This window comes from Anabrus simplex, chromosome 2 (genome assembly GCF_040414725.1).
Source record: "Anabrus simplex isolate iqAnaSimp1 chromosome 2, ASM4041472v1, whole genome shotgun sequence".
In the NCBI taxonomy this organism is placed as follows: Eukaryota; Metazoa; Arthropoda; class Insecta; order Orthoptera; family Tettigoniidae; genus Anabrus; species Anabrus simplex.
In genome coordinates this window covers 180,925,430-180,942,657 of record NC_090266.1, presented here as the reverse complement: position 1 = coordinate 180,942,657, position 17,228 = coordinate 180,925,430, and the positions used below count along the sequence as shown (strand labels likewise).

At 36.9% G+C, this 17,228-nt stretch overlaps 1 protein-coding gene across 1 annotated transcript in view; it reads left to right on the top strand.

Moving 5' to 3' along the window:
* The window catches only part of DUBAI (Deubiquitinating apoptotic inhibitor), a 378,846-nt gene that overhangs the window by 74,022 nt on the left and 287,596 nt on the right, over positions 1–17,228 (top strand). Inside the window, exon 4 of the mRNA XM_067140455.2 lies at positions 15,238–15,564. Within this exon, the coding sequence (XP_066996556.2) occupies positions 15,238–15,564 (327 nt within the window). The remainder of the gene's footprint in view (positions 1–15,237; positions 15,565–17,228) is intronic.

Sequence of the window (17,228 nt, the reverse complement as noted above, 5' to 3'; positions counted from 1 at the left end):
TCCATATGTAATTTAATTGTGTTTTTAAGCTAGTAGGGGATAATGGGATTCTTAACGCTCTGTATATCAAACTATAAAAAGATGCCTGTTTCTGAGAATCGGGATGTAGTGAGGAATTGTTTATGTTTACGGACAAATGTCTGGGCTTTCTATGAATCTGAAAATCAAAGGTGTTATTGGTTCGGGTGACCTTTATGTCTAAGAAATTTAAGGAGCCTTTGTCTTCATCTTCCTTAGTGAAATTTACGTTAGGGTTAATATTCAACAAATTAATCTAATCAACAAATTAATCTAAAAAGCCACCTAATCGATACTTTTTTTCTTTTGCCTTTGGCAAACTTAAAAATACATTAACAAACACAGTACATGTTTCGACCACTTAGTGGTCATCTTCAGCTGTATATAAGAAATCTTAGATGATAACATTTAAAAGCAAGCACATGCCTGAAGATTATTACAAACACAAACTTTTTATTCACGCCACCTAATGTTATCAAAAAGAATTTTACCATAGACGCTTTTAAATATTTTAAATATGTTTTTCATCATTTAAGTTTTTAAACACAATTGTAAACGATACTGTAATTTAAGTATCATTCACATAAATCTCCTTACCCCCAAACCCCCCCCATCTTCCATTTCATTTAAAGCATCTAGAACAATAGTTTTTGGATTCCCATGGGATATAGTTTCAAGATCCAATGTGCTTGCTTTTAAATGTTATCATCTAAGATTTTTTATATACAGCTGAAGATGACCACTAAGTGGTCGAAACATGTACTGTGTTTGTTAATGTATTTTAAGTTTGCCAAAGGCAAAAGAAATAAAGTATCGTTTAGGTGGCTTTTTAGATTAATTTGTTGATTAAACTCATCGATACGGCCATGAAGTGGACAGCTTGCAATAGGGTTAATATTAGTTAAGCTCTCTAAGACCTCGCTGCTATGGGTGACATTCTTATAAATTATTACAAACGTAGCATCCACATATCTCAACCATAAACAAATCCCTTTAATATTAGTTCTTATTTTTGTGTGTTCAATCGTGTCCATGTAAATATCAGCTAGGAGGCCCAAAATTGGGTCACCCATCGCTAAGCCCAAGCGATTTCAACAGAGGTGGCCCCGACCGGCCCCGGCAGCAGCCCCGGTGCTGTGCTGTTGCACCGTTGAGGTAGTAGGGGAAGGAGGAGAAGTGGCAGAGGCAGAACCACAGGTTGTCAAGTCAGCGTGCAGCTTATGAAAACAATATTATTTATGACAGTTCTGTGAACACATAAACACACAATTTATTCTGTACATACTTTGCGTTCGCCTTGATGTACATTTAGCGTTTAAGTCTATTGTTGACATCGTTTTGTGGCAACTAATTTACCAATAATGGGTTCAATCGATTTGGCAGTAGAAATTCAAGTCCGCATCAGACAGAGAAACATAAAGATAATTGAGAAGTCTCCACCTTATCAATACATTAATTTATTTACTTTAAAGTAGTGAATTCAGTCAGTACCGGTTTCGATCCCTATGGGATCCTCCTCGGCTGACACACAAAGAAATAGTTACAAAAACATCACATATGAAAGATTACACCTTGTAAAATTAGTCCAATTAAATCAGACATTAAAAGTTGTTTGTTAAAATATTAGTGAGTATATCTTTGGTTAAAAGCACCTGCTGTGTGAGGCATATGACCCCACTATGTCTAGTCTATTATACATTAAATGGATTTTACATTTGTTTACATTAGTGTTTAGGATATTACACTTAATATAATTGATCCATTTGATTCAAACATTCAGAATTGCTTGTGGTTGTATTTATTGATATTATTGACTGATTTGGAATTGTATAGTATGTTAGTATTGCTACGTGTGGTTTTGTAGGCTATTTTCAAGCCTTGTTTTTTTAAAATGTTAGTTATGGAGTGTATGTGGTTATTATTGTAGGTAAATAGTGCATAGCCTTTTTTATCTTTTACGGTTCTGGTTAACTTGGTTTTTGATTGGTTTTTTATTTTGTTGATAATTTGGTTTATCATTTCTTTTTTGTATCCGTTCTGTTTGGCTATTTCATGAATTAGGTTCAATTCTTTGTTTAAGTCTTTTTTCGTGAGTGGAATGTTGTATGCTCTGTATATCATGCTATAGTATGCGGCTTTCTTGTGGGTGTGTGGGTGGGTGGAATCTATTTTTATTGTGTTAGATGTGTGGGTAGGTTTCCTGTATATGTTGTATGTTAAATGGTAGTTGTGTCTAGTTATGGATATATCTAGGTAGTTTATTGTGTTGTTATTTTCAGTTTCCATAGTGAATTTTATGTGAGGATCTATTTTATTTAGTTGTTCTAGAATTTTACTTTCATTGGTATGCCTATTATCTATTATAAAAAATACTTCGTCAACAAATCTACACCAAAAGGGAATGTTGTCTAGTTTTTGGATTTCTTGATGTTCTAGGTAGTCTATGTATATGTAAATTCTATTGAGGCAAAGAAAACCATAAAACCATAAAAAACTCAATTTTGCAACATTACCAAAAGCATAAAAATAGAACAACACCATAAATTAGCATCATATGACATAACAAATATGTATCCCAACATACCTACACAAAAAACCATGACAATCATTGAATCCAATCTCAAAAACCATAGTAAGCTAAGCAAGTTAGAGAAATAGATGAATTAATGAAATTATTACGTTTTGCTATTAACAATAATTACTTTAAATAACATGATACTATATACCACCAAAAAGGATTACCCATGGGATCACCATCCTCAGGTATACTGGCTGAAATATACATAGACTACCTAGAACATCAAGAAATCCAAAAACTAGACAACATTCCATTTTGGTGTAGATTTGTTGACGATGTATTTTTTATAATAGATAATAGGCATACCAATGAAAGTAAAATTCTAGAACAACTAAATAAAATAGACCCTCACATAAAATTCACTATGGAAACTGAAAATAACAACACAATAAACTACCTAGATATATCCATAACTAGACACAACAACCATTTCACATACAACATATACAGGAAACCTACCCACACATCTAACACAATAACCGTCTTACTAATAAATGGTGTATAACGTTTATACAAGGTTTATACACCGTTTATGTGAAATTTGTTACTAATAAACCGTGTATAAGCGTTGTATAACAGCGAGTAGCGGAGAAAGAAACGAGTGAGCAGTTTATTTTCGTGGTATTTATTGTCTACAGTAATATAATCGTGGTGAAATATTCGACTTATTCATTTAACATTGAAAGAATGGACGATAACGTTGATGATCTTCACGATACTTTAAACATAGAAGACATACACCATTCAGAGGTTATGGACGCTAGACATCTTCGTAAAGTAAAACACTTTAAAGAGATGGAATGGCAATGAATAACTATAAAAGACATGATGGTTGGGAGTATTTTTGTGTAATAATGTGTTACTGCCTAATAGACTTTTGATATTGCGAGTTTATTATACGTTATCTGCCCCTACAAAGATCTTTCTCAAATTTGAGTACCTATAAAAGGGGACATATTCCTCGAGATAAAAAATGCATAACTTGAAAACCATACGTAATATGATTTCCATACTTTGTAGTCGAATATGCAGAAATATGGTGTATAAATGCCTAATAGAAACTTTTTTGATCAAACATTTAGTTTAGCTACAAAACAGTTTTTCCTTTCTCCTGAAAAGTAAGACATTTGAATGTGTACCCTTTTCAACTCGCCGATTCAGTTACAATTGCTTATGTTTTCCGTACTACCCCAGTTAAGAGCTTTTGATCTTTCCTTAAGCTTTTCCATTTCTTCTTTTTGCGTTCATTACACAAGCAAGCTGAAGAAATGTTGATATCAGTATAGGCCGATTTTCAGCTGTCTCACTTAGTGTTGCCACTGCCTGTTCGATATGCCATGCTACTGTGCGACTTTCCGGAAAGTTTTGCTCGTAGATAACCAGCAGACGCGATCATAAAGGCGGTGAACGTGCGAAATACGCCGGTGAACTGCAGGAAGAGATTCCTACGCCTTGGAACGAGTGTATACGTGCTGTATAGTAATACAATGCGTATACCTCGTTTATTAGTAAGAAAAATGTGAAACGCTTATACAGGGTTTATTCACTGTATAACTAAACAAGAGTTAAACAACTGTATAAGGCCTTTTTATTAGTAAGACGGTAAAAATAGATTCCACCCACCTACCCACCCACAAGAAAGCTGCATACTATAGCATGATATACAGAGCATACAACATTCCACTCACGAAAAAAGACTTAAACAAAGAATTGGACCTAATTCATGAAATAGCCAAACAGAACGGATACAAAAAAGAAATGATAAACCAAATTATCAACAAAATAAAAAACCAATCAAAAACAAAGTTAACCAGAACCGTAAAAGATAAAAAAGACTATGCACTATTTACCTACAATAATAACCACATACACTCCATAACTAACATTTTTAAAAAACAAGGCTTGAAAATAGCCTACAAAACCACACGTAGCAATACTAACATACTATACAATTCCAAATCAGTCAATAATATCAATAAATACAACCACTCGGGTGTCTACCGCCTGAAATGCAATGACTGCAGAGCCAGCTATATAGGGCATACCGGAAGAAACTTTCAAATATGATACAACGAACATATAAATGCAATCAAGCATAAACACTTTTCAGCCATGGGACAACATATCAAGTGACCAAAAACACAGATTCACAAATATCAATACTGACATGCAAATCCTCAATACCAGTCCGAAGAGCCCCTTGCTCAGTATACTAGAAGAATTCTACATCAGCCTAGACCAGGGATGGCGAACCTTTTCCAACTAGTGTGCCATTTTAAGTCTGGTTTATTACTATCATCTGTTGACTGTGCCACTTGTTATTTTCTATTAGGGGATGTCTACAACCTAGAACCCCCCCCGGGGACTTCCTTTATAAATTCCCGATTATGTTTCATAATATGTCATTTATTTATTCATTTACAGATTCATTTATTTATTTATTATACATATATCTGGTAAATACATTTGACTGCATGTTCCGTGGGGCTGTGCTTCAATTATGGCCACGGCGGTTTCCTTCCCACTTGTACGCCAATCCCACTTTCGCCACAAGACCTATCTATGTCGGTGCGACGTAAAACAAATTGTAAAAAAATAGTTATTAGATACAAAATTCAAAAGTACTAATATTGCGAATGGACTTAACTTCCTCCATTAGTTTCATTATCATTCCATGTTGTAGTTTGTATGCTCAACAATTAAACTAATTTCTCCCTCATCACATTTCCATAACGAAATCTAAAATTAAAAAACAGGTATCCTTTTTTGTAAGGTCACATTCTGCTTTCATCAAAACATACTGCATACATGTGGGAGTTATCCAAATTAGCTTTCAACTGCTCCGAAACTTCTTCACTCATTTTTAATATTCTATCCTTGACAGCAGTTCAGCTGGCTGGCATTCCTTTAATGTGTCGAACGTCAATAAGAAACTGTTTCAATTAGTTTGTTTTGTGCAATGTTCGATATTTTGTTAAACGAACTCTCTTCTTTCTTCATTTGAAATGGAACAAATATTCGAATGATCAGTCTGGAAGTCGTGCTTTACATTAAATGTGAAGGATACAATTGTTTTCGAACACAGGCAACACATCTTTTTATCAATCCGAATTTCCTTGGCCAGAGTTCTTGAAAAATACGGTCACCACCTTTGTTAAATTTCTGCTATTTTCGGCACCGAAAACATGTTTGCGATGCCCGTATACAAAACCACCAGAAAACGACACTATCTCGCTTGACTTTCGGACCTATCAGTGTAGCAGTGTTGCCATATTGCACGTCCGAATGGAACTAGTATTTAGATTTTCGATATTTATTTCTTACACGTGAAGTGCAAGACGTATATATCAAATATTATTATGTTCATGTGGTGTGCCACCGAAATCGTGTTCGCGTGTCACGTGGTGACACGCGTGGCATAGGTTCGCCATCCCTGGCCTAGACCAATACATCAACCCAAATTTCAACTTAAATGAAACCACAGACAAAAACAATATTCTTTTCGATGCAGTCATTCCCCTCCTAACAAATTATTATTTAAAAAGAATTAACAAACAACAACCCACACATACAAATGAACCGCTCAAAGATCTCCCCTCCTCCAACCCCGCTCCCCTCAGCAGCACTCCACCCATCCCTCCAAACCTCCCCTCCGCCGCCGCAAACTACAGTCCTAGGATAACACGTAACAGATCTCGACAGGCAGCCGCGCAGAGCACACAGCGTCAACACTCACCGTAAGTAATATAACATACAACTCACTTTCCACAGTCCACAATACACCATCTCTTATACCGATTATTTCTACTTGCAGATACAATACCCTACAACATACAAGAAGCCTCCACGCTATCATCACAATAAACGTGTATTGGCTAACAACTACATAAGTTAAATTTCATCAAGATGCACGGCACTTCTAACGAAATTCAACTCATAATAGTCACCATTTAACTCGGCAACGACACACGCAACTTCTCTCAATGATATCTATAGACCAAGATAACTTGACCACTAGAAGCAATTTATGAAAATTGTAAAAAATGGAAAAACAATATAAACTTTAATTTAGCATACATATGCCATACACTTACCAATTTACTAGTGCAAAGTGGTAAAAACAAACAGTATGAATAAGAAACTGGACCTATTCCATTAGTTTACTATTTTATCTACTTTTAACCAGCTTGCCATGTCAGATCAAAAAAAATTTTCCTGTATATACAGTACTGTAGACGAGAACAATCTCATAGTACTAATGTTAACAAGTGTAAACCTCATTTTATGCACAATAAAATACAGTAGGTGCATGAGGTAACACATATCATATAACAAGCATTTTTTAGCCAAGAAAGTTCCATTTCAATAAGCATTTCATGTTTGTTCTAATTGGACCAGTTATACAAAAGTGAAATATCCTAAATATCAATGCAAGAAGTGTAAGTAATCCGATTGACATTTCATAGATCAGATACAATGAAGTGATAAGCCTCAAATAACAAATATTTTCAAGACATTACAACAAATTTACAATTACTATTGTGTATAAGTGCAAACTTCATTCCATGTTCAATAATATAGGCACAGTGTGACGATATGCCTTATCACCAATGTACTTTTTAAACCAAACATAGACATATTTATCATTTTAATAAGCAATTCTGAATGTTTGAATCAAATGGATCAATTATATTAAGTGTAATATCCTAAACACTAATGTAAACAAATGTAAAATCCATTTAATGTATAATAGTCTAGACATAGTGGGGTCATATGCCTCACACAGCAGGTGATTTTAACGAAAGATATACTCACTAATATTTTAACAAACAACTTTTAACGTCTGATTTAATTGGACTAGTTTTACAAGGTGTAATCTTTCATATGTGATGTTTTTGTAACTATTTCTTTGTGTGTCAGCTGAGGATGATCCCATAGGGATCGAAACCGGTACTGACTGAATTTACTACTTTAAAGTAAATAAATTAATGTATTGATAAGGTGGAGACTTCTCAATTACTTTTATGTTGTAGTAGCAATCAATACGGAGATGAAGCTAATAGACTATGATCACCGGGCGAGTTGGCCGTGCGCGTAGAGGCGCGCGGCTGTGAGCTTGCATCCGGGAGATAGTAGGTTCGAATCCCACTATCGGCAGCCCTGAAAATGGTTTTCCGTGGTTTCCCATTTTCACACCAGGCAAATGCTGGGGCTCTACCTTAATTAAGGCCACGGCCGCTTCCTTCCAACTCCTAGGCCATTCCTATCCCATCGTCGCCATAAGACCTATCTGTGTCGGTGCGACGTAAAGCCCCTAGCAAAAAAAAAAAAAAAAATAGACTATGATCAGACAGAGAATATCCTAGCTCTCCATTTATCTACATTCAGAATTGAAAACATCTGCTCACATGCATACGTTGTACCGAACATTGGCGTAAATTTTAAGGCAACTGTTTGAAGTTTTGGACATTCTTGTGGTTGAACACCTTTGTAAAACTATATTAAACCCCCGTTGTAGTGGTAGTACCTGTCCTGTAGGATTGCGTCGCACTGTAGTCTTATCAGCTCTGTTTGGAAATATGATGGTGATTTTTCAAGACGTGCTGAAAATGGGGTCACAAATATTTCAAGTTGAGGTGCCATATCATTCATTTCTTTGAATCAAGTATTGAGTTCAGAGTGCAAAGTCTGTAACGACGTCTGATAGTCTCCAAGATTTTCATAAGTAGACAACCGTAAGTTCCTGTACAGGACGAGAGATGGTTTGTTTTGACAAGCTATCGTCTCAAAGTGAGCCACAGCACGTGGACCCAGTACTTCCGAGCACTCTATTAAACATTCTTTTACAAATTCACCATCAGTAAATGGTCGCCCGCTTTTTGCAATTTTCAGAGCAACAATAGCCCCATAACGTGCTCGAACTGCGCCTTCTCAAGTGTTGGGTTCAAGTATCTGTGGGACAGGGAGATAAAATAATTATCTTTGTGGGTTTTTTTTTTTTTTTTGCACTAGGTCTTATGGTGACGATGGGATAGGAAAAGGCTAACAATGGGAAGGAAGCGGCCTTGGCCGTAATTAAGGAACAGCTCCAGCATTTTCTTGGTTTGAAAATGGGAAACCACGGAAAACCATCTTCAGCGTTGCCGACAGTGGGGTTCAAACCCACTATCCCCCCGGATGCAAGCTCACAGCTGAGCGCCCCTAACCGTGCCACCAACTCGCCCGGTGTGTTTTCTTAGCAGCACATCTAAGTCTAATTCTAAACAGTTCTTAATAATACAAAACCTAAAACGAAAACAAATCTCCTAAATTGCATGTAAAATAATTCCTAATGAGTAAGTTATTACGCATGTCTGAAGAACTTGGCAACTCCGATTTTAACTTAGCAATTTGTTCAGTTCTTGCTGCACCAACGTCATCACAGGTGGAAACATGTATATTGTGGTAGTGTCATCGAACGGTTGAAGACTTTACGCTTATAATGCCATGACAAATTAAACATTGAGCTTTCCCTTCGGTATTGAGAACAGAATATGAATGCACCCATGAAGGATTAAACAACATTTTTAACAAAGAAGAAACCAACTGCTCCACTGTCTGTTCTATCGAATAGATTCTACTGAGAATGACACACACACACACACACACACACACACACACACAATGAGAATGAATGTACTGTATCTTACGTACACATGCACCGACCACTGTGTGGGGTAGGTGGAGAAGGAGGGGAGCGGTGCTGCTGAGTGCAGCTCCGGTGCGCCCCAGCACCAAGTGCTCGAGTTGGAAAGGCCTGCTAAGCCCGTCTGTTTATAAATTTTCTCATTAAAAGTGAAATAGTTGTTGTCTAAAACAAAATTTAATAGTGTCATGAACTCATCGATTTCCATTTTACTGAGGCCACTATGTTTACAAATATTGTTATAGATGATGTTGACAGTGTCTCTGGTCGGAGTATTTGAGTACATGTTAATCCCATCAAAGGAGCATATTGTGTGATTAGGTTGTAAACTGAACTTATTTAGGATCTCAAAAAATCAATAAAATTCTTTAAAGGTTGCTTGTTATTGAATGTGTAATGTGTCTTAAGGAAGCCATGAATATACTTAGAAGCTTTATAGTTTGGACTATTATGGCAGTTAATTATGGGATATATTGGGATGTCATTCTTATGTACTTTAGGTAGGGTTCTTGCTACAGGGATGTTAGGATTCATATTTGAGTCTTTGTTGATCTTGTTCGTACCGAGCTTGATAGCTGCAGTTGCTTAAGTGTGGCCAGTATCCAGTAATCGGGAGATAGTGGGTTCGAGCCCCACTGCCATCAGCTCTGAAGATGGTTTTCCGTGGTTTCCCATTTTCATACCAGGCAAACGCCGGGGCTGTTTCCTAATTAAGGCCACGGCCGCTTCCTTCCACTTCCTAGGCCTTTCCTATCCCATTGTCGCCATAAGACCTATCTGTGTTGGTGCAACGTAAAGCAAATAGCAAAAAAAAAAAAGATCTTGTTCGTTAAAGAGAAATATAGATTTCTTTAATGTCTTGATATTACGCTGCCTTTTTATTATCGGGTCCTTATTAACTACCGTGTAATTATTTCTATTAAAAAATTCTTCTGTGTTTTGAATGTATGTTTCTTTATCTAGTAGAACTATTGACGGTGCATTCTGTCAGACAACGGGAGTCAGTTCACATCAAAGAAGTTGCAGCAAATGATGACTGAATGGGGTGTGGAACACTGGACCATCCCTATTTACAACCCAAGGGCCAATCCAACGGAGCGACTGAGCTAGAAGCTAGAAAAGATGCTACGGGTCCACCTAATGGACAAGGAATATCAACTGTGGGACCGTCAGATACCGCAGTCACTCTTTGCTCTGCGACGACACATCAACCTCGTCACTGGCTATACCTATTCGGAGTTTTCCTTGGTCGACAGCTATCCGGCACCGGGGATTGGGATAAGCAAGCATTGGCCAAGAAGTGATCCCTTACCCAGGCAAAGGCTCAAGACGTCGAAGAGACTCAGACCTTCCTACAAGGCCAACAAGTGCTGCGACATAACCACCCAGTCAGTACTAAGATTGGAGGTTTCACGCAGGTCTCGCACCTAATTGGGTTGGTCCCGTCAAGGTCGGTAAGCTGCTGGGCCATGGGGTCTACTTACTAAAGACCAACCCTCCTGTCAAGGTCTACACATTACAATTGCGGTGAGTTATCCAACTGCTGCTCATACAGAATAAGCCTCGTACTGCCACGGGTCCACCTGAAAGAGAGGCTTATGATGATATGGCACAATCTGGGCATGAGGAGGAGAACGTGTCGACTACCACCGAGGAGGAGGCTGGCAGGGGGTGACACCGACCCCTGACACGATAAGATCCGGTCAAGAGGAGTGCACATCCAGTGACATCGAGGAAGAGTAAAAGATATAATCTATGACCAAGGCAATGTCGACGAGTGTGATAGACTGTTGAAATTTTTTCAAGGTATATTGGGGATATTGATGCAAGTGTAATGGACTAGTATAACTTGGAAACAATTCTCTAACCCATGGGTAAATAATGAAAATATCGAGGTTGATTATTATTATTATTATTATTATTATTATTATTATTATTATTATTATTATTATTATTATTATTATTATTATTTACCTAGTTATGTACGGACTTTATTTGGTATAAATCGTTGTCGTAACAAAATGTAAGGTTATGACACGACATGTCTGCTGTATGTATATTAATATGAGTTTATTTAATATAAGAACACATAATTAATAGTATATTATTTATTATAACCTGTAAATGTAATGTTGTGCAACACAGGGTAACAGTCCAGAACAGCGTATGTTTTTCACTAGAGACTTACAGAACATTTGATCCGTTTGCAAATAGGTTATTAGTGACTCTACAAATTATGCAAAAAGCATGTTGTGTCATACTTTTCTAGAAGCCTGGACAGGCAATGTATATAAAGAGGCAGTCTCGGGAGTTTGACTTGGGTTGTTAGTGAGAGTTGCTAGTGAAAGTCGTTAGTCAAGTGTTTGAACTTATGTTGTGACTTTGTTGTGTTGGTAGTTGGTTGACATGCGAATGTTGCAATCTTATTCTTCTTAGCAGTGTTTTGTTCAGGAGGGCAGTTTTTTAGTGCAAGGATTATGTGTGTATAATGTGTATAAAATTTGTAAATAAAACAGTGTACACAATTGACAGGATTTTGTGTGTGTGTGTGTGTGTGTGTGTGTGTGTGTGTGTGTGTGTGTGTGTGTGTGTGTGTGTGTGTGTGTGTGTGTGTGTGTGTGTGTGTGTGTGTGTGTGTGTGTGTGTGTGTGTGTGTGTGTGTGTGTGTGTGTGTGTGTGTGTGTGTGTGTGTGTGTGTGTGTGTGTGTGTGTGTGTGTGTGTGTGTGTGTGTGTGTGTGTGTGTGTGTGTCGTTGGATGTCAATGTGTGCCAATTAATCATAGAATGTTGTTATTGCTGAGGTGTGCTCATAAGAAATACCAGGGTTACTTGGGGATGACACGCCCGAAGGTCAAAGAAGAGGACAGAAAATAAACTGAGAAACGAAGAATAACTGATGAAGTAAGAAAGTTGGAACATGAAGAAAGGTTTAAAGAACGCAGTCACAAGCATGTGAAGCCAGAATTGAAGATAAAATATTCTTACTTGAAACCAAGAAAAATTGTGTGTAATTTTGTTGTTATGCTGAATTTTTTTTACATTATTACCAACATTGTGTATTCTTTAGTAATTTTAATAGTAATACTTTCATTATTCATGTATAAATAAATTGTTTAACATTTATTATTATCTGGCAAATCATTCTTTAACTGTATGTACTTCACTGTTCAAAATGTTGTGTTTCCTATTTGAGTAATAAATATTGTGTACAGGTCTGTGTTGGACAGCTAATGGGGGTGGAGGAGTCTGTTAAAAATTGTGCAAATGCCAAATTTTTGTTGGGGAAATACAATATTTTGATCAGGGAAGTCAGGGAAATATCAGGGAAATTAGTTTGACTTTCTGGCTGGAAACCCTGTCTGATAATCTTTCTGGCAATTTCCATAATATCATCCTTGAAACAGCTTACGGCGTTCCATAGCTGGCTACTGCTTGCAGCCACCTTTACCATTTTTCTAACACTCGCTGTCACAGCAAAAAGTTTAAACTGTTCATAAAGTAGTTTACATAAAGTTATAAATCTCATAAAGAATTACATGCCACAAATTGTCCAACTGTGAGTACAGCTGTCTTTCATGAACAGTATTTCCATAGAGCCTATCACATGGTTGACAAGCATGCGCAAAAGCTCTCTCTCTTTCACGCAAGCTTTCTGTAAGTAACAGTAAGGATAAGTAATGTTCCCCTTTGATTTTGGTAGGTTTCTGTCGTCTGTAGGAATCTGGGGAAATCAGAAGATGAACGATTTCCCCTTTGATTTTGGTAGGTTTCTGATGTCTGTAGGAATCTGGGGGAATCAGAAGATGAATGATATTTATCATAAGCCATTTTCTCTTGTCTCAGGAAGTTACGGGTTTATTGAAATAAAAAGAAGGAACTGGCTAAAATTTTGCAATATTCTTTAAAACAATAACAAAAATAAGAGAGATGAAGAAAGGAGGAAAAGGGTAATTCATAATCATGTAATTTGGTCAGTGGAAGACAGGTTTTGAACACCGTCATTAATTATTTTAAGTTTTGTGTTAAAAAAAGTGAGGGGAGGATTACTCTGAAAATCTGGTCTCTAGTGATAAGTGATGAACCTAACTAGATGACATCTTGAACCATAGAACTATCAAGGAGATGAGCCAAGATATGACGACATGATGATGATTCATATCAAATTGGGGAGGATTAAATGAAGTGAAGAGAGCATTAGAGTAACTTCAAAAAAGGTGACCAGATGTGGACAATATACCTGCAGAGCTCCTAGTTTGATGAAATGGGATATTACCAGAGGAATGACTGGAACAAATAATGTGTGCTCTTTTCAGGTATGAAGTCCAGTTCATCTGTTTTGACTATCATGGTATTACCCATCTTAATCCAAGCTACTTGGTCTCTTCAAACATCACATTTGACTCCCTCCTACCATTTGTTGAAAGGCAAGTAAATACCTACCGTGTGGATTCCGACATAGAAAGTCAACCAGATACAGGAAATCCTGGAAAGAATTATTGAATTGGGGATAGACTCTCCTTAGTGCTTCAATGATTTTAGAGTTGCATACAGTAGCATTATTTGTCCAACTTGTTGGCTGAATGTTCAGCGCAGTGACCTTCGGTTTAGAGGGTCCCAGGTTCGATTCTGGCCTGCTCGGGGATTTTAGTCTTGAATTAATTTCCTTTGGCTTGGGGGTTTGGATGTTTATGCTGTCCCGAACATCCCTCCAATTCATACACCACACACAACATTCTCCTCCACCACAATAACACCTACCATTTGCATACATGGCAGCTGTCCACACTCCTCAGAGGGTCTGCCTTACAAAGGTTGCACCAGTCTAGCAATAGCCACACAAAATGATCAATTATTATATTATAGCATTTGTTGAGAGCAACTCCATGAGGTGATGAGGGAGGTAAGTATTTCAGATAAATTAATCAGCATCGTTAAAACGACAGTGGATGATTTAAAATGTTGTATAAGATTGAGGGGAAACTGTATAGAGTACTTGCTGTGAAAGGGCATTGCAGTCTCGTCCCTGCTATATATTATGGTTTTCGAGAATGTTATTTAAGAAATAGGGCTGCAAACTGGAGATAATGTCTTTTAAAAATCTGTATAACTATTAGGATATGCAGATGATCTGGATATAATTGAAAGATCCCTCAGGGCCATTCAGCAATTTACCTAGACAACAATACTGCTTCTGCAAGCATGTTATCCATCATCTTTGAGTCATCTAATGACTTGTTTGTCTTTATGGCAGAAAACACTGCTCAATACTTTCATGAATAAAACAGACTGTTTTATTGAACTAATTTCATTTAGGATGAACCATTTAGTACACACACATATGATCACACATTTATACTTGAAGATTTTTTTTTTTTTTACAATTTGCTTTACGTCGTACAGACACACATACTTGAAAAAGAACAGTCCACTAATAAATTAGTGGCTGTTAAGGTCTCCCCTTCCCACAGCATGTCTTTGGTTGGCTGGTTTTTCTGGAACAGCCAGTCCCTCTCTTATTTTGATTGACAGATCTTGCCTTTCACTTCCAGCTTTCCCTTCCAGAATTTCCGTGGGTACGCCAGACATAAAGCACAATAGAAGCGAAAGGCTATCAGATGCCGTCAAGATGGCCAGGAGCTTTCCAGCCTGACCCACTCATTCCTTCCAGGGAATACTGAAGGGGCTATAACAGGACTGACCGTCGCATGACCACATAACAGTACATTGATGACTCCTGATAACATTTACACAACTAGTTTTACCACCTGACCCCATTAAATGTTTCATTTCTAGCATATCGCTGCCCTGGAGTGGGCATGTCCTGTAATGTTATGCCTGTTGACTTTTTCTGTTTGGCCAGTTTATTTGTAAGCAGTATAATGATATAATTTATTATTTTATAATTATATGTATATTCTATTTATTTATGCATATTCTGCTTATTTTTGTGTTTCAGATGCTGAAATGGAGATTGAGAAGTCCTTGGTGATCTATTTAAGTGAATATAATATTACAAAATCAGATTTGGATTCAACTTTGGACTTTTATACCAAATATCCACGCTGTGCACCTAGTGGTTTCTCTGTAGACCCATTTAGCGAAGTCTTGGTGAAAGCTCTAGCAGCTTTCCCAATGCCACAGAAGTCCAGTTTGATTGCAGACTACTCTGACGAAATGAAGAATTTCATCGAAAAGTTAGGAAACTGCTTATGCCAAGGGCAAGAAAAGACAGTCTTGATTCACGCACTAGTTAAGAAAGTTTTCATTCGGATTTCAAATCCAGGTGAGTTATCATGAAACATATGTGTTTATATAGGATATTTACCCTTGTAATGCAGGGTTATCCCTCTGGGGCTTTGAATTAATGATGGTGCAGTAACTACAGTAGAACCTCGATAATTCAAAATTTTGCCTAATTCAAAGAAGCCCTCATTCCCAGGAACGTGAGGTACTGTTTTGCATGTTATTAAAATTGTAATTCGAAATACGGATAATTAGTCATTCGAAGAACAGTGTCGGTTCCGTTACCAAAATTCATACTTTTAATTCAAAACTGCCTTTACATTTTTTAAAAATTAGTATGTTACAGAGTAATTGAAATTCAAAATTTCTCTGCGTCATGAAAATGCTTCTTCCGGAACGCTCATTTGTAACTTTCCGCACTTTCACTCACTTCGGTGTGTCTGCAGTGAGCTTCATATTTGCTAGGTTTGAGTGAAATCGTAACAACAGCAACAACAATAACAACCATATAACGTGCATAGACGAGAGAGGTGTCACCACCAACTGCTCTAAAATTAAACCCTATCGTGCTGTATATATAAATCTTACCTGACTACATCAACAGTTGAATTGCACAGTACTCAATTTTCAAATTTTAATGACAAGATTTCTTATAACATACCAATACAAAGTATATCAGCCATAGAACATTCTCGATATTCACCTAATACAACTTAATCAACACAAGAACTACAAGAGGATTGAAGAATGAATGCAACGCAACATGAACTCAAATTTTAATAGACGTTTTTAAATATACCATGTTTTAATGTGTTTAATGTGCTATATTTTTTAGTGTCTTATGATGTGGCATATATATTTTAATGTGTTTATATACTCATGTCCATGCTCAATCAATAGGTTTTAGTTTATTATAACCATCACCACTTAATCAGAGATATTTTAACGCAACATACTGCAATATATTTTACTTCCATTTTTCATTAGACATCCGGATGCTCTAACGTAACATCTTTGTAATTTTGGCTAATGACTGTAAATTTGTGTGCTAGCTGATGATGGCCAAGATAGGCCGAAACCGGTACTAGTGCAATAATTCATTCACAATAAATGTATTGATCGGTGGAACATTTTTCTTGTCTATTACATTGAATCCAATCAATACGGAATATGAAACTTATAAATAATAATGTTGTCAATGCCGATGAAACTGCATTTTTGTTTAATGCCGAGTCCAAGCAGACTTACGTTTTTAAAGGTGAGAATTGCCAGCTGGGAAATCGTATAAGGGTGGGGGTCATTGTACTGTGTTGCAATGCACATGGAAGCTAGAGACTTCCTCCCCTCATCAGAGGAAAGTTCTATAAGCCATGATGTTATAAAGGTGTCGGGCACTTTACATCCAAGTACAAGGTATTTAAAAAATGCAAAGAAATCCAAAAGTAAAGCATTTCTACAGGGGAGCCAGCATAATTTGTCCTAGTCTTTGAATTGTGTGTTTTTTCTTTCCTTGCGTGAGGTTATGTTTGCCATTGTTTTATCCAAGTGCATTATTTGAATACTGTAAGTGTATCTTATTGGATACATTTGGGAAATAGTGCTTTCCATGTCTTTTGATAGGTTTAAACTGAGTCATCCATTCCCTTTTCCAGATTCTGTCTGGGTAGGGTAGTGTACCAAAGCCCTCCACCTTACTCGATCTTT